The following is a 25659-nucleotide window of genomic DNA, read 5'->3' as shown; positions in this document are numbered from 1 at the left end:
CTCAGCTTGATCTGATATCTCCAGAACTAAACTGTGTCTAACCCAAAATCAGCCAGCAAACCCACAGCTCTGCATGTCTGACACTTGCCCCCCCTCTAATTTCTCCCTCACCCCTTCATAAACCCCACCTGTCTACTACTGCTGAAACACAAAACAAGAGTAAATTTCACCAGCAATACAACACTCAAAGCAAGAAAGCTAGCTAGCGAGCTGGAGAAAACCAACACACAATGGGAAATGGAGCTGCCCATCTGCTCTTGCTGCTTGTGCTCTGTTACGGGGTCACAATGGCAGTGGGGTTATATAGAGAGGAAAAGGAAGACTGGAGAGGAGACAGGGATGAGACACGGATAGATAGGGAAGAAGAGTGGTTGTTGTTGCAAGATTCAAAGCGTGTGGTGAAAACTGATGCTGGAGAAATGATGGTGCTCAGGAATTATGGTGGAAGGATTATAGATAGGCCTATGCATATCGGGTTCATTACGATGGAGCCTCGAACTCTTTTTGTTCCTCAGTATATCGACTCCAGCTTGATCCTCTTCATTCGAACAGGTGTGTTATAATCTCTCTATTTTGTTGCATTCGTAGATTTCTGTCAAAACTGCAGTACTTGCATGCATTTACAACATATCCAAAAGTGGATAATGAGGACTCTAGTTTTTGAAACTTGTAATTTGGAAAAATAGATGATGAGTTGCTCGCAGAATTAATGCACAAGTGTCTTCCACATTATCTGTCTTCAGTAGAAATTTATAAGCATTTTCTAAGCACTTTGCAAGGTTTCATAACCAAATTAATGAAGGAGATTGCTTTAGGTAGGTCGGATATCACGAATATAGGAGTTACCGTAGACTTTAATTTTTATGGCAAATATTATTTATTTGCACTTTGGGTTGTAGGGGAAGCCAAGGTTGGATTGATCTACAAAGATGAGTTAGCAGAAAGACGATTAAAGATCGGGGATATCTATCGAATTCCTGCTGGCTCAGCATTCTACTTGATGAATGCAGAGGAGGGGCAGAGACTTCACATCATTTGCAGCATCGACCCATCTGAGAGTTTGGGATTGGGTTTTTTCCAGGTACGTCATTACTTAAGCAACTTGAGAAATATTTTGTTGCTGAATCTTGAGGGTTCAGGGCAGCATAATTTTGTGCCTGGAGGTTTCTAGTAGTGGAAGTTCTAAGGATTATTTATGGCTTAAATATGATTAAAAAAGTTTCGGCACTGCTTGTTTTTTTGAATTACTAGGTTGCGCAATGACTGCCATCTTTTCTGATTTTATGTTTGCAGTCCTTCTACATTGGTGGGGGAACCTATCCACCATCCATTCTTGCTGGTTTTGAGCTAGAAACCCTTTCAGCTGCCTTCAATGTAAGCAAGCAGATCAAAGTTGCCCACTAAATATCCACCATTAGCCTCTGCTCCTTGATTAATTTCTTTGTTCCAATAGTTTGATAAATTATGCATTGCAGGTGACAGCAGATGAAGTAAGGGAAATCATGACCAGGCAACAAGAGGGTCCGATAGTTTTCATAGGTGATTCTAGGGCACCAAGGCCAAGCTTATGGACAAAATTCCTTCAACTGAAGGAGCAAGATAGACTACAACACCTAAAAAGAATGGTGAAATTCCAACAACAACCCAGTCAAGGAGAGGAGCAAAGGACATGGTCATGGAGGAAACTCTTGAATTCAATATTTGGACAGGAAAATAAGAAAAAAGGTGAAAAAGTTGGCAAATCCCCTGATTCATACAATATCTATGATAGACGGCCTGACTTTAGAAACAACTATGGATGGAGCATTGCCCTTGACGAGTCTGATTATCAGCCTTTGAAATACTCTGGTATCGGTGTCTATCTGGTCAACCTTACTGCGGTAATTATTCTTGTTCAGTCTCTTGATGTTGCTCATTGTTCACTATGTTTTACGATATCCAATGCATTTTTTCTTCAGAAGCAGTATCAACTGAAGGCTTAACTCTCTATATATAGGAGTTTCATCCTCTTTAACATGAACCAAATGGTCCTCTACTTATCTACTAACAGAAAACTGTTAGCAATTGGATCAACTAGATAATACATTGGTAGAAAAACATCCACGTACAAATGTTACTGAATTAGTAAACTCCTTATTCTTATCTTTTGGGGCAATTTTTGTCTTAGGGATCAATGTTGGCACCTCATGTGAACCCAACAGCAACAGAGTACGGAATTGTTTTGAGAGGGAGCGGCAGAATACAGATTGTGTTTCCAAATGGAACACAAGCGATGGATGCTACAGTAAAAGAAGGCGATGTTTTCTGGGTTCCAAGATACTTCCCCTTCTGTCAAATTGCAGCTCGGTCAGGTCCTTTCGAGTTCTTTGGATTCACGACTTCAGCTCACGAGAACAGGCCACAGTTCCTGGTTGGGGCAAACTCAATTCTTCAAACCTTCAGAAGCCCTGAGCTTGCGGCTGCTTTTGGTGTGAGTGAGGATAGGATTAATCGTGTCATCAAGGCACAGCGCGAGGCTGTTATATTGCCTTCAGCAAGTGCAGCGCCACCAGATGAGGAGGAGGGGGTGGCCAAGTTCAAGAGGGTGCAGAAGGTGATCAAGAGCTTTGGCAACGAAGTGATTATGGGTTTCGATTAGAAAAAAAGTGAAGTGCAGGATAAAGTTCGAGAGGGTGCAGAAGGTGATCAAGAATATCTTTTGGGTAGCTTATATTTTCGCTTTTCTTAGCTCTTTCTGTTTGTGTTCCTCGCTTCGTTGCTTTCACTGTTTGTCTCTGAGTTGTAAATAAGAATAAAATCGACTTCTCTTAGCTACTGATTTCCCTTTATAATTTATTATCGCCATGGCCATTTGAGATTGGATTATATTGGGAACAGCGGCCTAAACCTTCACAGGACAGGAATAAAAACTAGTCAGGGGTGCTCTGAAAATGATTGTCTGATGATCATTTCAGTAATTTGGTGTTTCGCGATGAACAGAGGGGGGGATCATGAGGTAGGAGGGAGCTATAGGGCTTTTTAGCAAAATTTATAATCCAATTCTATACAGTTTAACTCTAATTATAGTTTAATTTTTATTCGAATCTCTTTCTAAAAGTTGAAAAAACATTTTCCAAGTAACATAATTAGAATAAAACGAAGAAAAATGGTAATTCATAATATTAAGGAATAATCAAGCCCTCACAACTTGTTTGTAATCACAGTGAACGTTTTGGACAGTTGGGTTGAAATTTTATAAAATCCTGGAGTTGCTTTGTTTTACGTGGTAGAAGATTATGCTGATGGTGTAAAAACAATATAAATTAAATAATAAATTGATAAACCGAAAAATAGTTCTTAATGCTAATAATTTTATTTTTTTAAGTAAAACATGGATTTTAATCCTGATTTTTCTTTTTAATTTATACTTTTCTATTTTTTTACATTAAAGGTTATTTTTCCATATTAATTTTTTTTATATAAATACATCATACAAATATATTTTATTTATAAAAAATATACGAATAAATTAAAAATAAATTACAATAATATCTCTGAAACATTATAAAAATACAAAAAAACCCTACTACTTTAAACATGTGAAATAAAAAAATAAGAAAAAGGTTATTAATTTAAATAAAAGAATTAATGCAAAGTAAAAAAAATACATAAAAAGAAGATATTTAATTAAAATTAAAATTAATAAAAATCAAAGACTGTTAGAATAAATATTCAAAAGATTATGAATCATCTGGAATAAACGTAGAAAAAGAATATTTTTAATTAAAAATTATATATTAATGTGATTTCTTTCTGGAAATTTTTTTTATCAGAATATTTATTTTTTAAAGAAAAAATTATTAGAATCATATAAATAATTATTATGCCATGAATGTCTTAATATATATATATATATATATATATATATATATATATAATCATGCAATAATAATAAAAAATGTGTAGAAAAGGAAAAAAAATCAAATACAAATTATGAAGGGCTATCCAAAATTGCTTTCAATAATTTATAAGAAAATATAATATTATTTTTAAAAATGATATTTTTAATATATTTCAAAGTTATTATTTTAAAAAAATTTAATCTAAAAAATAATAAAAAAAGTCATAACAAGCCAAATATATATAAAGGCTAGGTGCAAGCTTGGAAGACCTAGCATGCTTGACCCATTTCAAGAAAAGGCCATGCACGGGGTGAGGCTCTAGCATGACCTTTTTTTTTTTTTTTTCCAAAATAGTTTATCTTCTCTATTTTTTTTTGAAAAAGAGATAGAAATAGACAGCGTGTGATATGTTTGTTTAGTTTCCAAATTAAGTTATGGTTTTTGGATTTAAAAATTTATTTTTCAAGTTATTTCCAGCTAAAAAACCTAATAAACATATTTATAATATCAATAAATCAATCTCTTAACTCAAACACTCCTAAATCATTTCAATAAAAAAATAATATATTTTTATGAAAGATTCCTATATGAACTAGGATTTCTAAATGAATAAAGATTTTATCTAACAATTACTCTTAGAAAAACAATAAGTGGAAGCTCGCTTCTATTTTCTAGCTTAAAAGCTTTTTCTTTATCATTTAAATAGTTTTCTATCTGTCAACGTCTTTTATAAATATTGCCCTCTAATTCTCTCTTGTTCCTTTTGAATCATTCAATGCGTTTTTGCTTTATTTTATTCATAAAATTTTCATGTTTACAATTAGTTAACTCAACATCTTGCTTATATTAATTTTGTATAGCTTTCCTCAATAGTTTAAGGTTATGATTCTTATTTTTTAGTAACCTAGAAATAACTTCTTTCTCTTCAGCGACGCATTCAGCTTCCTTTCTTAGCTTCTCTTTTTCTTTATTAGTCAACTCCTATTTGCTTTCAAATTTGCCCTTGTTGTTTTTCTCGCTCATAAGATGGGAATAAAGACACATCTTCTTTCTTTTCTATATTATGACTTGCTAAAAACAAAGTCTCAAGAGCATCTTTATTAGTCTCCATAAATTTATCGTACATCTTTCTATTATTTGAGTTTTTAAGCCTGCACTTATATTGATAATAGTCAGACCTTTTACAGTAATAACATTGAATATTAGACTTATAATTTTTTTATAGTGACCATATTTTTGACATTTATGACATTTAATTTAAGACTTGTCATGCTGATTTGAATCTCCTCCACTTCTATTATTTATTTTTTCTTTGTATCCTTGTCTTTGATCAAAATTGTTATTTTTTCTATCTCTACCTCTACTATTTTAACCACGTTGAATGTGTTCAATTTTGTTTAAGATTTCCTCCTTGATCATCATGTTCAATTGAGATTGCAATGCATCCTCAATAGCTATTGCAGACTTCTTTGAATTTTCAAGTGAAGCTTATGAGAGCCTCGTAATTCATTAATTGATATCCTATTTAAATCTTTTAATTTTTCAATTGCTTCTACCCCATACTCAAAATGAATAGTTATGCTTCAAAGAATTCTCTCCATGACTAGAACATCTGACATTTTTTCTCCCTTAACTTTCATTTGATTAACTAATTTTTATTTTCATAAAAAATACTTTTCAGTAGTGTCATTGTCTTTAATTCGTAGAAGCTCAAACTCTATGCGACTATGCATAAAGTATATAACTTTACCTTCTTTGTTTTATCCAAACCTTTCTAAGATTTGTTTAAAATATCCCAAGCTTCTTGTACAGTTTCACCATTCATGATTTGAAAGATGTGATATTGGGCTTCTTGATTTTTCTTCTTGGCTCAATTTGTTTTTTTGCAAATTCATTGACTTTGGAACTCCATTCCCAATAACATCCCAAGCGTCAATATACTCATAAGAAAGATTGAATCTGAATTTTCCAATATTCAAAATTGTTTTTTCCGTCAAATTTGTACTCTGAACAATCCATAAATTTTGTATTAGAACCCATCCTTCTGAAATGACTAAAAAACTTCTGTTGTCTTTGCTAAAAAAAGAATTGATGCTCTATTGCCCTCCGCTTGTTTCTAAAACAACTGTACTGAGCTACTGCTAGGGAGAAACACTTCAACGTTGCTGGTTCATGTTACTCCACGAGCAGAAAAGAACTACTTTTCTTGCGCTACAATTTCGTCTGCTCTGTTGCGAGTTTTGAGGTCTTATTTATTGTCTTGGAATGAGAATTTTCTATTGCTCCTTCTGCTACTGCTGTGAATAAGACAGCTGCTCGAACTGAGCTGTTGCTGGGAGGACTGCTGCTGTGGCGCTGCTGCTATGAAGAAACTTGCTGCTGGTTCAATTTGTTTGCTGCTTCTGCCTTGATCTGCTTGAAGGCTTGCTTGTTCAATAAGGCTGGTGTGATTACAAATTAAAGCTGCTGTGTTTTCTCACATAATTAACCTAGGTTCTGATATGAATTGTTAGAAACAAAACACACAAATATTTGGATTAACCTCCCAATCTTTATTGATTAATCACTCTTAACACACCATCCTCTTTTGTCAACTCAAATTCTGAATGTGTTGACCCTTATATTTACAAGGAGATTGCTCCTCTAACTATCATAATGTAACTAGGAATATAATTATCTAATTAAACAAGTATTCTAATAACTAGGATTTTATCTAACAGTTGGCCATGTCAGGCAAAATTGGCTACTCTTCAATTCGATCCCACAACTCGTAGTTCAATACTAATTTGGAGATGGAAATGCCTGCAAAGTTTCCAGTTTTTATAGCAATGGCCTCAACTACTGCATATATATTTTTATTGTTGTTTAATGTTTCCAACCTCTAACAAACCCCAAAACTATTCCCATGTTCTTGCATTTTTGTCAACATTAGGAAAAAGAACAGGAAAACGGGTTTCCACCAGGCTCGCTCCACATGACAGATATATGAAACCTGATCCATGACAAGCAAGTATTTAACCGGTTTGATTTTAAAGTCAAATTGCTGTTAGTATTTGATCATTCTATGAACGGTGGGATGAATTCTGCACCATCTTCCCTCTCTGTGGCTTCTACTTCACTACCATGCAAATGGCAATCCCTATTGACAGACATTACGTGGAACTGCTGCGAACTTCCATCTTTCTGTTTTTACTTGAAGGTCAGGGAATTTTCAGACTAAATACTTCTGATTTGCAACATTATGGACTTGTTGTAACATTTAATGAGTCCATATGATAGGTAACAAGTTGGGAAGAGAGGGAAAATAACCACCGTGCATACTAGTCGGTGCAGACTCTGAATGGGTCGTATGCCGGAATCATTTTCAAGATTTGGCCAAAACAGAGGACTAATTCTACTGAAGGATTATAAAAAAAATTCATGGTGGGAGTATGTAGTATGTACTGACCATGTCCTTGCAATTTGCTATTTGCAAATTCCCAGTTTTCATGAAATTTTTTCTAACGAATACTATTACTGCATGCGTATGCTTTGATTGTTCTCTTGAAAAAAGAGATTTAAGAAGGAATAAAAGAATGATTACAGGTGATGATTTAGATTTATTTTTTCTCTCTTCTACAACAGGAAAAAAAAAATTCGTTTTTTTTTATTGTTTATACAGTTATCCTTCCAATTCATTTCAATTCCACTATTCCTGTTCAGGATTTAACCCAAATTAAATGAAAACGGAAGCATTATGCATAGAGAGCAGGTGAGCAAGAATTAATCACACAAAACTGTTCTCACAAATTTAATTGAGTCTGATAATGGTTTTCTTCCCCCTTTTACCAAGGGAAATGTTTTAACCCTAATATGCAACTCATGCACGTACAAGCAACTTGGATGGAAAAGGTAAGTAGTCGAAATAGATTTTTTAAACATTTGAGATCTTAGTTCATCAAGAAACACCAAGAGAAGAGCCTGCGATTGTGGTGGCAGCGGGGGAAAACCGTTGCATCGAAGATGCCGTCAAAGTTGATATGCCGGTAGGATTATTCTGTTTCATTTCCCCCCCTCTTTTTGACAATAACATGCTTCACGGTTGAGACCCCGTGTGTGTATATTTTAATACACAACTACAATCGAACTGACAGCATCAATTTTGTTCATCATGCTAGGGAAAAGATGACAATGCAAGCCTGCAAGGTTAATTATAAAATTTCTCCATAAGTCGCAACTGGCTCATCATATAGGAAAATAATCCTTTTATTTGCTCTTCGTTTTTATTTTTCAATTACACAAGTAACAGTAATTTATGATTTAAGTTGAAGAAAACATGTTCTGGCATGTTTTACACATGGTTTCATGCTAACTGATTTCACCGTTGTCCATGTCATATCTTGTATCAAGCAATGCGAGGAGATTTGCAGAAGAACGAACAAATTGGCATGATCATGGTATGCGAAAAATGGAACGAAAAGTGTGATTCACGATAGAACTCAGACACTAAGCTTGGGACGGAAGTCGGAGTCTATGAATCGAGTGCTAAATTCATCCAAGCAAGCCATCCGGATACGTTCAGGTGTTGCTGGATTATCTAGAGGAAACCACTCATGATGCCCAACTTCTGCTCTTGCAGCTATAATAGCATCTTTGATGGCAAAAAAGACAGCTGAAGCCAGGAAAAATGGAGGCTCACCAACAGCTTTAGATGAGTGGATAGCCTTTACATTTGGATGACCCTTAAACCAAAATGGAGAAATAAGTTAGAAAGTATTTTTAAATTCAATCTTTAAATTAAGCTTTTCTATAACGGGAAACTTAGACTATCAAGTTAATGAAAAAACTAGAAGATCTGGAATGTATATCGGCTGGATTTAATTATAGCATTGCAACCATAATACCAGTAATCACTTTGACATCAAATGGAAATAACAGACATGATCCAATCTCTTATGACATTTAGGAAAACAGAGATGATGAACGCCAGAAGCACCATAAAGGAACAAGGAAGTGATATCTGAACCATCCAGTAACAGAGGAATGGTGAAAAATATACCTTGAGAAGTGAAACGCTGAATTTGAACGGGACATCATTCATGGAAGGAATCTTATAACTTCCAGGCCCACTTGTATACAAACAGCCAGGGGGGATCCACTTATGTGCTGCATCTCCCCACTTAAGTTCTTCTATGGCCACCCATCCCAAACCTTGTACAAATGCTCCTTCAATCTGAATTCAATTGGAATGAATACAATAAATTTATAAGCGAACATATACATGATTACTGGCATAAAAGGCAATAATTCAATGCCTCAGTTCTCAGAGTTTTGTACAAGGACATTAAAAAACTGTTAAACATAAATTGTATGGTGGATGTAGTTTATTATGGATGATGAAATCCCAATTGAAAGCAGAAGTTAAAGGAAAGGCACCTGTCCAACGTCAATGGCTGGATTGATAGAGTAACCAAGATCCAGTATAATGTTTGCTGTCCTTGTGTGGAAATCTCCCGTCAACGTGTCAATTTCAACCTCAGCAAATGCAGCCCCGTAGGTGAAGTAATTAAATGGGTTTCCTTTACCAGTTGTCCAGTCAAAGCCAATGTCAGGTGTAATGTAGAATCCATGAGCTGAAAGGTCTATTCGCTGCATGTAGCAGGCTCCAGCCAGCTGTGGAAAATTGAAATACAAAATAAATTTCCTCATATTATACTGGTCATAATAATCAAGTAACCTACATCGATTCATTCCATTAAGCTATTAATAGATCAAAGTAATCAGAATCTTTCTAAATACTACAAATATGCATCTACCATCTGCTGATTGATTCAAAATTTCAGTCTAGACTTCTAAATAACTCCATGTTCCATACAATTCTGGCCTCAAAACATCGTTATTAGTTTTACCATTTGACTTTGAGAAACGTATTCTGTGTTTTATTATACAATAGTTCCATATAAGGTAACATTGTTCCCTCCTGAGAATCAGGGTCTGGAATGACCCGTATACCAGCTCTTCAAGAGCTGGTCTGTGATCAAGATTAAAGTAATGTTCTCGTTTATTTAATTGTATGCATGCACAGCTACAAAGTTTTATGCTGAGGCAACAAGCCTTTTATGTGGCCATGCAATGGTATAGGCCTGAAGCAGAAAGGTACCCTTTTTTTTATTAAAAAAAAAAAATGAGAAATATATTGTTGAAATGCACCCCACTAGCTTGGAACTGAAACAGGCCACACAATAAAGAGAGGGTACAACAGGTATAGAACTTTATGAGAAAATTCTGAAGACATGAAAAAATGAAATTTTAAAATCCAGTAATCAAATTCAAATCCAAGAAACGAAGTCATCAGTTCTGTTAAGTCCTTGCTGTGCTAGCTGATCAGTGAATCCATTTGCTTCACAAAGGTATAGACATGGCACTAAAAGGTATGGAAATGAAATATGAAGGGATGTCTTGATGCAAAAAGGGAATGTACTTGAAGCACATAGAATACTGAAAAGAAATAAAAATAAAATAAAAATTGAGGGCACTAAGTAGGAAGATGCGACTTCAAATAGAGCATTGATGTCTTTACAGAAGGAGCACAAAGATGAATGTGGAGAAACCATAAAAGCAACATTAGTACATTACCTCAGCAAACGAGCTGAAATTATGTTTTAAAGCAACAGGCTCCATTCGTGCCTTTATTTGCTCACATGCATCCAAAACTGCTGCTCCATACAAATCAGAGCTTGCAGAAGCTGCTGTTGGTGATGTATTAGGTACCTGATTTGGTGAAAAATGCAAAACCACAAACAAATAGATAGGAATAAGCATCGACTATCTGTATTCAAATATTTATGGAAAGGATTTTATTACTTTATTGCTACTCTAAATCAGCATATAAGAATGAGAGAGTTCAATAAGAGCATTATTAACGAATCCCAAGTTATGTTTTCCAAACTTGGTGTAGAATGTCAGGCTCCAGTGTGATCAATCAGTAATTTTTCTGATCTCAAAAATTTTATGCATACTTCTGACAAAAAATGACAAGAACAAAGAAATAAAGCAAAATAAAAGCTGGAGAGTATTTATTGGGAAGCAGCAGTAACAATTTGACAGATATTTCTAAAACTAAAAGAGGGAAGATCCTATCCTCTAGCTACATTAAGCTGTAATAAAAGACTGCTTAAAAATTGCGAGTTTTTTGGCACTACCTCTTGCTCCACCAGTATGCGTGAAATGAATTGACAAAGTAAGTTATTTCTGGTCTTGATGACACTTCTCATATGTCACACTCATTACATCTTGCATTAGTCCATACTCGATGTGCAATTTAAGCCTCCCCACCCCCAACACACAGAACACAAAAGTAAAAAAAAATAAAAAAATCACAGACACAAGGGCCATGCCATATTGAACTCTTAATCTGCATGCCACAGTTAAATTCCATACAAGAGCATCCCACCTATAATTCTAAGGTCACTGAAACTAGAATAATATCAAGCCTCAGGTTGCAGTATCTAGATACCTTGTCAGTACTTGTCTCTGATATAAACACAGAACTTAAAGGAATATTGAAAGCAGAAGCAGCAACTTGAGCAACTTTTGTATGTAAACCTTGGCCCATCTCAACACCTCCATGTGTAACTAAAACAGTTCCATCTGTGTAGACATGAACAAGTGCACCTGCCTGCATATTTAAGAAGAAGGTTAGACAATCAGGGTCCTGCAAATTTACTTAAAAAATACACTACATGAGTCTGAACTAACATGGACAATCGACAAGTCAGGAAAAACTTAACCATTCTGTTTGATGATCCAGTAGCTGTGTTGGACTGCATTTAGAGATAGGTTCTGTACCTATCATTTGACCATTTATGATGGTACTAGATAGTTGCATATTCTGTTAGTTGGTCAAGAGTCCGAGGCTACAAGAGCTCAATGAGCTGAGTGACACATGACAGTCATGGATTTGTGGAAATTGTAAAGAAAATTTTCTAATCACACTAGTATGTGTCAGATTGCTAAGATGAGACAAAATGTTCAATGAAAATGAACATTTTGCAAGTTTAACATCTGATCTATGGTTCTATCATCTACATAAGAGAAACAAAATAAAAGATATAGAGGATAATTTTAAATAGATTATAACTGCTAAACGACTAGGTATCAAAAGATTTCAATTATTGAAGTCAGGTGCAATATATATTTAGCATTGATCTCCTTCAAATATGAACTGATGGGGCAGAATTTTCACACAAAAAAATGAAATGATCGTTGCTTGGGCCGTGCCCAAGTGACCAGCTTGGTCTCTCTTTCTCTCTTTTCTCTCACTACTCTCTTCTCTTTTTCTCTCTCTTCTCTCTCTCCTCCCTTTTTTTTCTTGCCAAACCAGGCTGTCTGGCACACATTTTGTATTTTTGTTCTCCAACAATTTCTCTATGCAGCACACATGCACACACAATTTTTATGCGCTCACAAAATTTTCTATCTACTCGGTCAGCGTTTACACCAATTGCTACACCAGGCCCATAACAGTTAGCCATCATCTCCACCAATGGCACAACAACCACAATATGGCACAACAACTAATGAGCCACCAAGCTAGCCAATAGATTATCAGCTTCACAACCAATGTCCAGCACCAATTTTTTCACTAATGATACATCTGCCTCTTTATAAAAAAAAATTCAAAGACTGGGTATATAAATACACTCTATCACCATGGAAAAACCAGATTTCATCCTGGCCACAGAGACACGCAGAGACACACAAAGCCACACACCATGCATAGGCTACACCCAGATACGCAAGCTCTAGACCTTCATTTTTTCTTCCTCTGCATTATTTTCTCCTCTTTTGCTTTCTAATTCAAGTATCGGAGGGTTCCTATCCTAACAGGGAATGGTTTTCCAGGAACAACCCAGCCCAGGACCAGCCATGGAAAGCCCATTTTCCGTCTGAAGTTTTTCACGACTTCACCATGAACTTTATCCAAATTTTAATTTCAGTTTGAAACATAAAAAACTGATATTTTGGATAGTCAACGTAGTTTAATGCAAGAAATCTTACTATATAGCATGTTAAGCAACAACTTAGTATAGAATCATAATCTATTAAAGAATCTGCCGCTCAACCTATCAAAGCCTACTGTTATGTAATATTGCATTGCTATTGATGACCCACAGAAATAAATGGGGTAGGATGAGTTTGATCCGACAAGCAAATTTGAAATCAATAGGAACAATATACGAACAGGTAGAAAGAAAGATTATCTTAGTTTTGGAAGATTTACAAGGCTGACAAAAGAGAAACACATATATCCTGTTACATAACCAACTTCAATAATATAATTTCAGCCAATACCTGGTTCATGAACTTTGTTGTAAACGAAATGCCGAATTTTGTAGGAACCATTGCAACACCACGTTTTTTCCACCGATTCTGAAGATTAAATTGCCTAACATCTTCATGAGCCCTCAAAAGGTCAGAAGATAACTTCAATTCATTCCAGAGCTGACCGAGTGTACAGTTTTGAAGTTGTTGGCTGTAATGTAATATTGATCCTTCACCTTGAAAGTTAATTTCCTGGAGATTCAATTATTAAAAAAGAAAACAAAAACATGAAAACTTGTGAGGATAGTTGTTACAAACCGCAGGTAAAACGATGAAAAATCAACAAGATTGCATATCATACTCTTATCTCTTCTGGGCTTTTGTTAAGCTCCACGGCAATCTTTTGAATCCAATTCTCAGCTATAAGCATACCTTGAGGACCTCCAAATCCTCGGAAAGCAGTGTGACTGGGAAAATTAGTGAAGCAAACCCTTCCTAGTATCCTGATATTTGGTATCTCATACACATTGTCAGAATGGAACATTGCACGTTCAAGGACAGAAAGGGACAGGTCTAATGAATTTCCAGCATTATTGTAGATTTCAAGATCCAGAGCAAGCAATCTTCCTTCCTTTGTAAAGCCAACCTGAATGAAGTATTTACTCCATCAGTTCTTTTGTTCTGTTAAACTTCACTCCACAAAAACAACGAGAAATATAAAATCACTTCAGTAAAATGAAAGGCAAATGATATTAATGAGGTCAAGATGCACAGGGAGTAAGGTCTTTTTCCATCCTCCTCTCCTAGTTTTTTCTTTGAAACAAAGTGGTAGTACAGTACCCTTCTATATATTCATATTGTCCTGGTCCATTTCATTTTCTCGTCTTTCATTCCTATTTTATACTTTCTAAATCAAGAGTAAAATTATGTCAAGGGAAGAAAAATTCATTATAAATATGTAACAACATACAAGATCCTTGGAAAACTCTTCTGTCTTCGTTTAACAACTCTGTATTTAGATCAGAGAACACCTCCATCATCATCAACATCAGCAACAACAACAACAACTAAGCTCCCAAACTAGTTGGGATCAGCTATACGGATCATTTAAGCCCATCCCTCTTGATCATAAATAGGCAATCTAAATGTTGGAATAGGAAATAAAGAAATCATTTTTGCCATTTTGTTGGATTCAAACTTCCACCTTGCAGTTTTGTGTATCTGTTAATAAATATCTCACAAATAAACACATGCATCAATGTCACTTTGGGAATCAGCTGTGAAAGGCCATCTTTTAGACTTTTTCCAAGAGAGAGATTGCCCATTCAAATGGGGTTTAAGTGATTCTCTAGCAAAGTGGGGATCCAGGCTAATGGACACATGCTTAGCTGTGTTAGTTTGGATAGATTTCAATGGAGATGCCACAAAAGGAAAATTGGTAATTCAGAAACCACAAAGTTTGATGGGGAATGATAAAAACCCAAATTTCCTTGTGTAATGATATGCAATATCATAATGCAGAAACCACCACCTAGGAAATCAAGCAACTTTTAGAGTAAAGTTTAAACACAGCTTATCTGGATATCTACATAAACATAATGTGGAAACCACCTATGACATATAAGAATGCACACTGTTATCCAGTTTGACTGGCAAACAATACCTTGTACTTTCCAAGAAAAGCGTGGCGCTGTCCAGTTATCATCATGTCTACATCTCTGTCTAATGTGAGTTTCACTGGCCGATTCAATAGATATGATGGGACAGAAGCGGCAGCAGCAATGAAAGCTGATCTTGTCTCCTTTCCACCAAATCCACCACCAATTCGTTTGGTTTTACAAACTACTTTTGACATTGGAAGGCCAAGGACCTGAGCCACATACTTCTGGTGCTTCTGAGGGGCCTGCACACAGCAGATGACACCATGAAATTTATGAAAAGAGTGAAGCAGATAGGCAATAATTTTGGGTTATACTGTCATCTGAATGGGTCAGTAACTATGAACATACTTCTGAGTGAAGCAGTTAGCCACATAGTTCTGACAGAACTTTGCTATTGGTGAAGTTTGCAAACAAATATGTCTGAATATGTAAATTGCACGTTATGAATTCACATAGTACATTGAGCTACTCATTGTTTCAAAAGGGGAAAAAATGCATCCATTGGGAAACTCTACACAAGCATGCCTATTAAACAGCAAGTTACAAGAAGAATAACAGTGATCACAAAAACAAAGCACACCAAAAAACCAATTGTTCCAAGCAAAATGACAGCACTCGGAAAAATGAAGTTGTGCACGTGTTTTTTACGCATTGCACTGCCATTTTTCTCTGCAAAATGGAAATTGTATTTATCATTTTCTTGTCATAACATATGGTAAAACTAACACATGTTCTGATGAAGGATTCGTTTTAATGAATATCATGAACCTCATTTTTATCATCCTACAAGATCTTAAAAATCTGTACAGTGTCGATGCTAACAACCTTGATAAACGTAAATAATACAATTAGAAACAGAACGATAATGATAACAAGCTAAAATTATTCAATCTACAAGCCTCATGTTTTACAATCCTACAAGATCTTAAGGTTCTGTTCCTATAGTCTCTGCCAAAAATCCCAAAGCTAACAACCTTGGTAGATGTTAATACATAATTCGTATATTGGTGGTTTTAACTTCAGTCCAGTCATGGCTTAGTGATTTGAACTGCAGTTAATAAATTAACAACTCTTAACGGAGTTTACTTACTTGGGTAGAGGAAATCATATGAACTTCATTGCCACAATCCATTGTCCAAACCAAACTGCTCTGTGTTTCCAAGTAAAAATGTTCCTGCCCGCCCACATGAACTTCCCCATGGATGATCTTGTCACATTGACCTGATTGAAAACAAACATCCACATCACCCTTTTTCAAACACTTCTCTGAGTTGGGATGAAAACTTTTAGCATCAACTGCTTCCTGTATTGACAATATTGCTGGGAGCTCTTCATATTCAACAACAACTTTTGCTGCAGCTAGTTTTGCATTTTCGTGTGTATCAGCAACAACTACTCCTATAACCTGTAGAACACACATGCATGATTGTGTGGAGTACAAAGGAGGTACAAAAGCATTCCAAGAACTCAATGTGTTGATGTATCATTTGGTATCATAGGACAAGTCAATTTTTATGCAGGCATGAGATAATCTCCTGGATATCCAAGCTTTTACCATAACAAAATTGAACATGACTAGTAACTAAGAGATTATAAATTCAAAGCCTGAGAGCTAAACTTCATGTAAAATACAGAGGTTTTTTGTTGTCCACAAATTTCCATTCTCGAGACTATTTTCAGTCCACAAACTTTTTGATTTATGATATAAAATAATTTCTTACCTGTCCTACACAAGTCACATACTGTGTAGCAAATAGCTCTTCATCATGAATTATTGCTCCAATGTGATTATCACCAGGCACATCTTTGGCTAAAAATATTCCTGCAACGCTAGGTAAAGACTTGGCTTCTGAATCATCTATAGAAAGAATCTTTGCATGAGGTTTTCTGCTTAATACTAATGCAGCATGCAGACCATTGGAAGGCATTGGTGCGTCGTCAGCATATTCTGCCTCTCCTGTGACCTAGAGAAAGTTATACATCAAAAAGATCATCATGGTACCCTTTTCTAAGAAAAAAACTAAGAATGTGCCATAAGATACGATAATACTAAATCAAGATAAGTCAAAAATTTATATTAATTATGAGTCACAAGAAGCCAACAATATGAAAGACATAACTCAGTTAGATACTACAGATTCCCAGTGCTCAATAGATTGCAAGGCTCTGCGACATTAAAAAATCAATCCAATATAAATGTGAGAAGTAGAAAATATTTAACAGCAGAGTATCATATGAGATAAATTAAATAACCATAAAAATAAAGATTGGCTGTTCGATTTTTAAGCAGATCTTGGTTTCCAACTTTCCATGATTTCTAGCCAGATTAGAAAATAGAAAAAGAATGTGGGCATAACTAAAAAAATTCACTGATTCCAAGTTCGCACAAAAATATGTCATACTTGGAACCAGGGACCTTTTCAAAGCCTTCAGGACAACAATTTAATACTATGACAAGTAAAACACCTCCAGCAGAAGAATGGTAGGCTTTATTTCATTGGTGCTTCAGAATATTACAAAACCATCTTTCTTTTTCTTTTTCTTTTTTTCTTTAACTAAAAGTATGGCCTAAACCATCACATGAGCATCTGTTGACTTTTCAAGTAATGAACACATTGATTAGAATTCTTTTAAAAATTTGATTGGTTTTAGTACAATTTTCTTCTTCATCAGTACATTTAAGCAGGCACCTAGAAAAAAATGCACCAACATCTACTGTATCAGTAAAAGATACAATTATATTGTCAACATCTGTGCTATTGTTACCTGAAGTCTTGACGAGAGATGAATCTCAGGAGAGCCCACAGATGTACCATGTTTTCTAATTTCATAGTCCTGACTTCCCATGATTGATGGCCGCTGGAATGGTTGTGCAGCCGACAGATAAGATAATGGTATACCAGTGGATTTTTTCATGCTAATTTGTTGTGAAACCCACAGGAAAAATTTGAAGAAGAAGCTAAGAGTTAAAGATTTTCTGAATTCCACCATTCCACCAGGAGCATCTTCCTTGAGAAAAATGTCTATTTCTAAGAATTTCAAAGCACCCTGCAGGAGCTCCTGATCCCAATTCTTCCCAATGATGAATTCTTTGGTTTTTACTGCAGACAAAGATAAGGGAGCTACCCCACCATAAACAATCAATGCATCTGAAACAACTAAATCTTCACCTTTTTCTTCAAGAAAGACACGCATTCCAGCATTCACAATTGCAATATCATCATCCCTTCGGTGAGCCTGCTTAAATTCTTTTACATACTCAAGAGGCCTAGTCCATGGTAAGAATATTGACAGTAAAATTTCACCACTTGCAAGATCCACCTTTCGATAACCCAGAAAGAAATTCTCAGCCATGATTGTTCTAATGTTTCCTTTGCAATCAATGATTTGAAATTTTGCTCCTGCAGCCATCCAGAGAGGGTTCAAATCTGATATTGGACTGGCTGTACAAATGTTCCCTCCAACACATGCAACATTTTTTATCTGTGTCCCGGCGAACCATTTTATTTGTTCAATAAAGGCCTTACATGATGATGTCTCATGGGCAGCACGCTCATTTACGACCTTTCTAAACATTTGCAGGAGTTCCGTGAGTCTTACTGCAGCACCTATCTCTAAACCATCATCCTTGACATTCAAGACGTTGAGTTCTGGTACGTGAGCAACAGATATCAAAACCTTATACTGGATTCTCTTCAACCTCATCTCTATTCCAACCTCAGTATTACCCATCACCAACTTTGCATCTGGGTATTTCGCTTTTAACTCCAGCAAATGCTGAATTTTTAATGGCCGAAACCACTTAAGCCCACCAAATCCATTCAAATTTAAGGCAGTTAATTTCCTCAGCAACAACTCGGGAGGAAAAATAAGCTCTTTGTCTGTATATGTGCTCCCATCTACCTCACTATAAGAGACAGGCTCATACTTATTTCCATTGGCAGTACTTTGTTTGCAGGTTCCTGCACCACTTAAACTTTTTGATTTACACGAACAGGGTTTACCAGTTGAAGGGCATAAAAATTCACCACTCTGAAGACTTGATGAAGATGTATTGGTGTAAAATGTATCATCAGTTTTGGCAAAAACTTGAAATGCATCAATAATTGGTCTGTAACCAGTGCAACGACACAAATTTCCAGCAAGGCATTCTTCAATTTGCTCTTCAGTTGGTGGTACTTCACTTGACCTCAGCAGTGCATACATTGACATAATAAATCCAGGAGTACAAAATCCACATTGTGAGCCATGAGAGCGAGCTAAAGATTCCTGCAGAGTGTTACAGAAATGCAGACACAGTGAAGAACCTCATCAAGCATAATTTAGTGACGTAGAAGACTACTAAAACAAGATAGAAAAGCTTGTTGGGTCTAAGATTAATAAGATTTAGTTTTCAAATTTACATATATCTGATGTAATTGTGTGACTAAGGCAATTACGTGACCTTGATTAAGTTCCTTTTCGACTAAGAAAAACATGCCATAAAGTCCTGGACAGTTTATCAAGGAGGAAAAGTCTCTTGTAGATCAAGGAACTCTGACTTTCTCTTGAGCCATTCATGCAAAGTATGACACTCTTCGATGGTGTGGCCTGCCTCTCGGTGAACTGGACATTCTAGATTCAATTTCAATTTATTTTCATCATTTCAATGACAAGTAACTTACAGTAATGATGCACTTATAAGATCCATTACATGAGAACATACATTTGGTAGTAATGAAAAACAAGCAGTATGCTTTTAAGACCTATAAGCTTAAAACTTAACATACTGTGAGAGCAAGTAAACTCAAGCCGTTAAATTATCCAAAATATCTGAGGCAACAGTCATAATAAGCAGTATCAACACAAAAAAAGGAGCGCATGATAAAAGTATAACATTTGAAAATCAACATTCTTACTTGAATTGGGTGCAAGCCAATTTTTCTGTTCCCAACTCCCTCCACAGTTATTATATGCATCCCTTCTACAGAATACAAAGGAGCCAAGCATGCATTGACTGCATAATGCCTGGAAATAGGTATCAGGGTAATGTTATTAAGTTGATACTAAAGACAGAGGAATGCACCAAAAATTAGACAAAACTAAGTGAAAGAGATAGAGAGTGTAGCAGTGCGAGAACTGACACACATTTCTTCAACACTTTATTATAATGAGAAACCATGACAGTGCAGGCCCCACAACCACCTTCACCACAGCCTAGCTTTGTCCCCGTCAAGCCAATGTCTGTTACCCCAAAAAAAAAAAAAAAAAAAAAAAAAACAGAAAGAGGATTAAAATCAGATAAGTCATAGAAACAAACATCAGTTAAATCATAAATATTTTAAACTATGCCCAAGCACAAACTTGTATTGTTGATTATTTCATACATCACAAGCACCACAACACAGAGCTTAATAGCTAGGAAAAGGTAAGAAAAGTCTTAAGAACACGGGTATTACGGCAATCCTACTTTCTAGTCAGTGAATCTAAATTAGATCCATATGATAGTTCCATTGCTCTTTTTCCCTCAACATTTTTTGGGAAACAAAACACTACTTGATCAATTGATCCGTTGACCAAGCTTAAGCACACACTAAGTTACCTTCTCTGCTATTTTCTTAGAAATCAACAAACATTTGTTGCAGACCCAGTTCAGGTCACAAGCAAGAAAGAGCAATTAAGCTACTGATTCACATAAGAAAGATTCAAAGTTTATATTCTCTTCGTTTCTTCTCCTAAACGAACCAATTTCAACATGCTTCTCCAATCGGATTCAAATCACAGACAAGATGAACAGTTTAAAAAACTTCATTCTTTTACAATGATACTCCATAAACCAAACACTGATTGATTGGTAAATTGATTATTGATTGATTGAGCCCAACACACATGATAAGTAAGAAACCAAGCTCGGATTAGAAAGTTTCTCCTTTTATCATTACCATCTGTGTTTCCTTCTCCATCTCTTTTCTTTTTTCTTTTTTCAAAAACTAAGACTAACCCAGATAATAATTTCACTTAGTTCAGCTGAATTAACACTCAAAACTTTCCTATACTTTCTGAGACACCAAACAATAACAAAGCTTGTTAAGATCGTCACATTACCTCTAAGATATTCAAGAAGAGTCAAGTGGGCCAATCCATCAGACAACACTCGTCTAACTCCATTAACATACAAAATCGCATCCTTTGATGATTCCCCTCCAATCGGTTCCATTTCTTCTTCGTTTTTCAAAGAACCCATTTCAATATCTTTTTAAATCGCTAGCACTTACAATTTCGAGGTTAGAAGAAGAGCAACAATTAGATATAGCATATCAGATTGGTCTTAATGTATATTATATTGTTTGTTGGATTCCTAGTTATTTAGTCAGTTTTCAGGAGGAAAGGGGGACAAAAATCAAACATTTGACGTTGTTAATGACGGTTCCAAGATAACTACTTCACTGGAAACATCTGTCGAGGAAGATAAGTTGGAATATGATTTTTCTTTCTTTCTTTAGAAAACATCTTTTTATATTTTCCAAATTGCTTCCACAAAAATATTATCATTATCAATTATATATATATATATAAAGTCACTAAGCACCTGTTGTTGTAAGCTCATAACCACTGTTTTTTCTTTTTCTTTTTCTTTTTTCTTTTTTCTTTTTTCCTTTTTTTTAATCTCTAAGTATATTATATATGGGAGATCTAGTAGTAAAACAACTAATTTTTTTGTTTTTCTCTCTTGATTTTGCAGCTATAGAATGGTAGTGAAATAAAAGCCAAAATGACTTTTCTATTAAAAAAATATAATTTAGTTTGAATAAATTATTTAAGGATTTTTTCATTAATTAAACTTTTTTCAATGGTTTTTCTTAAAAAAATATTAATATTAAATATTTTAAAATAGCTTGTTCAAAATGGGTTTTTTTCATTTGAAATGTACACTAGAAAAAAAAAAACTATATTTATATTATTCAAAGAATATTTATGCTAATATTTAAGTTTGAAATACTTTGGGGGAAGAGAACTCTTAATACATGGTGTGTATAACTTTATCATTAATAATTTTTCTTGATGAATTATCTCAAATTAAAAATTTAAATTTTTAAATCAATTCTAATATATAATTTCTCTTTTATGAATAAAATCAAATCAATCATAACAAAAAAAAAAGCCTGAGTTTCCAAGTAAACATTGAATTGAGACTCCTGTCCTTAATTATTTCTTTTATCTCATTTAATTCCTCGTGACTCATCGATTTAAGATATATATATGGGGCATTACTATAAAAATATATATTATTTTATTAATTACTAGTGTAAACCTGAAAAAGTTTCAAATTATTCTAACAAGAGGCTGAAGAAATTCAGAATAAGAGCATATGCCCATTAGGCCATAACATTTCAAAATCCCCAGCAAAATATAAGTTCAGTACTGCATGCAAGTGTTTACTATATATATATATATATATATATATATATATATATATATATATATATATATATATATATATATATATATATATATATATGTCTTAATGAAGCTTGACTACTTGGCCGTTTGTTGCCTGTACTTTTCCCTGCTCCGGCAATTTTGTATACTCGATGAAAGTATACATTAGGATTGCATCAAAGGCCACTGCAAATGCTAACGAGGAGATTCCTTTCCAATTTGACAGGAGTGAAAACCTTTGAATGAACATGATTGCTCCGATGAAACAGGTGCAAGAAAGAAAGGTGGCAACCTGTTTTTTTTTTTTTTTTGCCCCGCAGAGAACAAGAAAAAGAAAAATAAAAGGCAATTGATCAACTTGAGATTGCACATTCATTTAAACTAAGAAGATTAACAGGAGTAGCGACATTCTTTTTATATTTTTAGGTGGCCAGAACGATGACTTACAATCAATGACTTCTTCTGTCGAATTCGAAAATCTCTAATTTCTTTTCCTTCAAATGTGTCATTGGCTCGAAACTCTTCCAACATTGCATCCTGGAAATGATGAGATTACTGGTAAGACTTCTCTTGGAACATTTTATCACCTTTTTTGGTCTCTAGCATCAATCACATGCATGCTCTGCTTAAACTATATATGGAGCTAGGAGCAAATTAAAAACGAAGCTAAGCCAAAATTAAGCAAGCAATGATGATTATGTAATACCTTGACCACAAATCTATCTTTACACCATTGAGCAACGCCTTCATCTGATTCGGGCAATCCCTTCGTTGCATAGCGTTTTATGTGGAAATGCACCTGAAATTAGGTCATCCACCCATATATCAGCTAAAAAAGTACCACAGAAGGGTGACCGTGCTTCAGTTCCTAAAATCACCAAATTTGAACACTGTCTTAACTTACAACAGAAGGTTGCCTCTTAAAGAATCTCTTCACAGAAGGGATTGGATGACCTTCTGGCACAGCAACAGTAACATCATAAACTGCTGAAACGAATGGACGCATGTACTGTACAGCCGAAACAAAGCCCTAAGTGCAAAACATGGAGTCACAGGTTACAAGGAGAGTACTTCTTTTGACGGTGTGATCATGTAAATTGGAACCAGAGCAGTTTTTTTTTCTTGGATAAGTAGCATGAATTTGTTTTCCTTATCAAATGCAAACCGAAAAGGGTTCCATATAATTATATAATGGATCTTCCTCTTGATTATTCCGCTTAACAAGAGGATGGTACAATATCTACGTGGTTACCTTGGTGCGAGGAATCAGCACGTTCTTAGGAACTGGCAATCCTTTTGAAATGGCGAATTCTTGAGCTGCTAGAAGTTTATCTGGGGTGATGCGAGTCCCTTCCACGAAGATAGTCAACCAAAAAGAACCAGGGAAATCCTTAAGCTCTTGAAAACTTGACTGCAAGGAATCACTCCAGCAGAACATTAATCCAAATCTAACAAGCTGTTATGTAGCTAGATGTGCTAGTTAATATATATATATATATATATATATATATATATATATATATATATATATTATTGCCATAAAGGGACTTTAATCCTTTTTTTATAGACACGTTCTGAATCTTAAATCCCAGGATGGATATTGACACTCACACACTCTTGTTTCGGTCTAACTTGTTTTTTAAATTATTTTTTATTAAAAAAATAACAAATGGATGTTTTGTTTTTCTACTAAGAGGGTGTTTGAGAATGTGATATTAATTATTTTTCAAAGTATTTTTTTAAAAAAATGCATCAAAATAATATATTTTTTTATTTTTAAAAAATTATTTTTGATATCAATATATTAAAATGATCTAAAATAATAAAACAAATTAATTTAAAATAAAAAAAATAAATTTAATTTAATTTTTTTCAATAATACTTTAATTTGAAACATAAAAATAAATAAGCCCTAAAATATTAATCAATAATCCTCGAATCATAAATGACCGATAAGCAAATTTAATTAACTTCTTAATTAGATTTTAATATATATATATATATATATATATATATATGAATACAATTTTTCAATATAAATTCTTCAGGATTTCATAGATATTCAAGTTTTAATCTATAGGTTTTAATAATTTCTATTTGTAAGGGTGGGGTTTCAAAACTATATAAGTTCTGTATTTGTGGTTAATTAACGATGGATAGATTAGCGAATTTCAGTGCATATAATTAATATACCTTCAATTTGCCTTCATCTTTGGCCCAATTTCTATCCAAGAAAACGGCTCCATTAAACCAATTTGCCCATCCATAAATCTGCAGAAACAATTCAAAGCTGAATTACCCGGCGCAGAGAATGAATCAAGCGGAGATATTATAAAAGCGAAGTGAAAATATTTAAATATTTAAGACTTACGGGAAGGTATTTTGAAGATTTCTTCATGACCATTAGAGCACCGCGGAGACAGTTAAAGCGCTGGAGGGAGAGCCAAATCATGCATTCAGCAGGCAATGGCTTTTATTTATTTAAGCATAATAAATAAATGTTTATTTATTTATTTATTTATTTATTTATTATCATCACTTGTAAGTAAAATTTGTTTGGCTAGCTGAACATTACCTCGGCTAAAAGCCACATAATGAGGACATCAGCATCGCAGATGTGATTAGGCATTACAAGCGCATTCTCTTTGCCTGGAAAAAACCCTCAAGCAATAATTATAAATACTCCTCAAGAATCACTAGCTTCGATAATTATTTTGAAGTAATCAAAGCCTTACCGATCAGCTCATAAGTTTCTAAATCCGTATGGAGGCGAACCTGCAAAAATTATTATTAATTAAATTAGAGGGATGGATTTGAATTGTTGATACTGTAATAAGAACTCTTAGGTAATTTTTTTTTCTATTCCTCCAAGTTAGTTTTTTTTTTAATCATATCCTCGTATTTTACTTTGATTATTAGTTTTATAGCCTTTTCAATATATTATATTAAAAAAAAAAAGACAAGATGATGAAGGAGAATATTGGGGTGATCATGAACACCTCAAGACCTGCCAACCAATCCACCAAAAATACCATCTCCAAGAATAATATTTCGGTCACCGCCCCGACGATCCTTCTGTATGTATTTCTTGAGAGAGGCCATATAATGAGGAAGCAAGCTGCCTGCAAAATTAGCATGCATGGTGATTGTATAATTTATTATAATATTAATTAATGTAGGATTTATAATTTATAAAACATCTTGAAATCAAGCAACCAGTATTTATCAAAAGAAAGAAGAAGCAGCAGCAAGCACATAAGATCACAAAGCAAGTAGCTCCAGGGTTGCCATTACTTGGATGATAGTAATGAGAATGCCTGTGAGACAGAATAACATGCCAAAAGGCATAAACAGAACTACAGTAGCAAGTTTTTCCATGGCCTAATACTTTAAAC

General features: G+C 34.6%; 3 protein-coding genes across 4 annotated transcripts; 1 reads left to right on the top strand and 2 right to left on the bottom strand.

Annotated features, from left to right (window-relative positions):
* Positions 1 to 259: 259 nt before the first annotated feature.
* LOC133679331 (vicilin-like seed storage protein At2g28490) lies at positions 260 to 2737 on the top strand. Its single transcript, XM_062101886.1, has 5 exons — positions 260 to 552; positions 900 to 1081; positions 1294 to 1374; positions 1476 to 1880; positions 2168 to 2737. The coding sequence occupies exons 1-5, from the start codon at positions 288 to 290 to the stop codon at positions 2636 to 2638; spliced, it is 1404 nt and encodes a 467-aa protein (XP_061957870.1). The 5' UTR covers positions 260 to 287; the 3' UTR covers positions 2639 to 2737.
* A 5373-nt stretch (positions 2738 to 8110) lies between these two features.
* Positions 8111 to 21339, bottom strand: LOC133679715 (xanthine dehydrogenase 1-like). Of its 2 annotated transcripts, XM_062102392.1 has the most exons (14): positions 20930 to 21339; positions 19969 to 20068; positions 19744 to 19852; positions 17612 to 19114; positions 16567 to 16809; positions 15936 to 16250; positions 14848 to 15087; positions 13546 to 13830; positions 13215 to 13436; positions 11377 to 11538; positions 10497 to 10631; positions 9297 to 9533; positions 8920 to 9093; positions 8111 to 8602 (listed from the first exon to the last, which is right to left on the bottom strand). In XM_062102392.1, exons 1-14 carry the CDS (start codon positions 21066 to 21068, stop codon positions 8360 to 8362), a joined length of 4107 nt encoding a protein of 1368 aa, XP_061958376.1. In that variant the 5' UTR covers positions 21069 to 21339; the 3' UTR covers positions 8111 to 8359. The 2 variants fall into 2 exon arrangements, with proteins under 2 accessions (XP_061958376.1, XP_061958377.1); XM_062102393.1 differs by lacking the exon at positions 20930 to 21339 and having other exon boundaries at positions 19973 to 20056.
* A 1007-nt stretch (positions 21340 to 22346) lies between these two features.
* On the bottom strand, positions 22347 to 25659 carry LOC133680146 (1-acyl-sn-glycerol-3-phosphate acyltransferase PLS1-like). The gene is made up of 11 exons (XM_062102967.1): positions 25559 to 25659; positions 25264 to 25386; positions 25000 to 25039; positions 24840 to 24913; positions 24636 to 24695; positions 24458 to 24535; positions 23517 to 23675; positions 23169 to 23294; positions 22971 to 23063; positions 22712 to 22801; positions 22347 to 22556 (listed from the first exon to the last, which is right to left on the bottom strand). The coding sequence occupies exons 1-11, from the start codon at positions 25640 to 25642 to the stop codon at positions 22347 to 22349; spliced, it is 1137 nt and encodes a 378-aa protein (XP_061958951.1). The 5' UTR covers positions 25643 to 25659.

Source organism: Populus nigra, chromosome 19, assembly GCF_951802175.1.
Source record: "Populus nigra chromosome 19, ddPopNigr1.1, whole genome shotgun sequence".
Lineage (NCBI taxonomy): Eukaryota > Viridiplantae > Streptophyta > Magnoliopsida > Malpighiales > Salicaceae > Populus > Populus nigra.
Note: the sequence above shows the minus strand (reverse complement) of the source record. Positions and strands in the feature narration are given on the sequence as shown.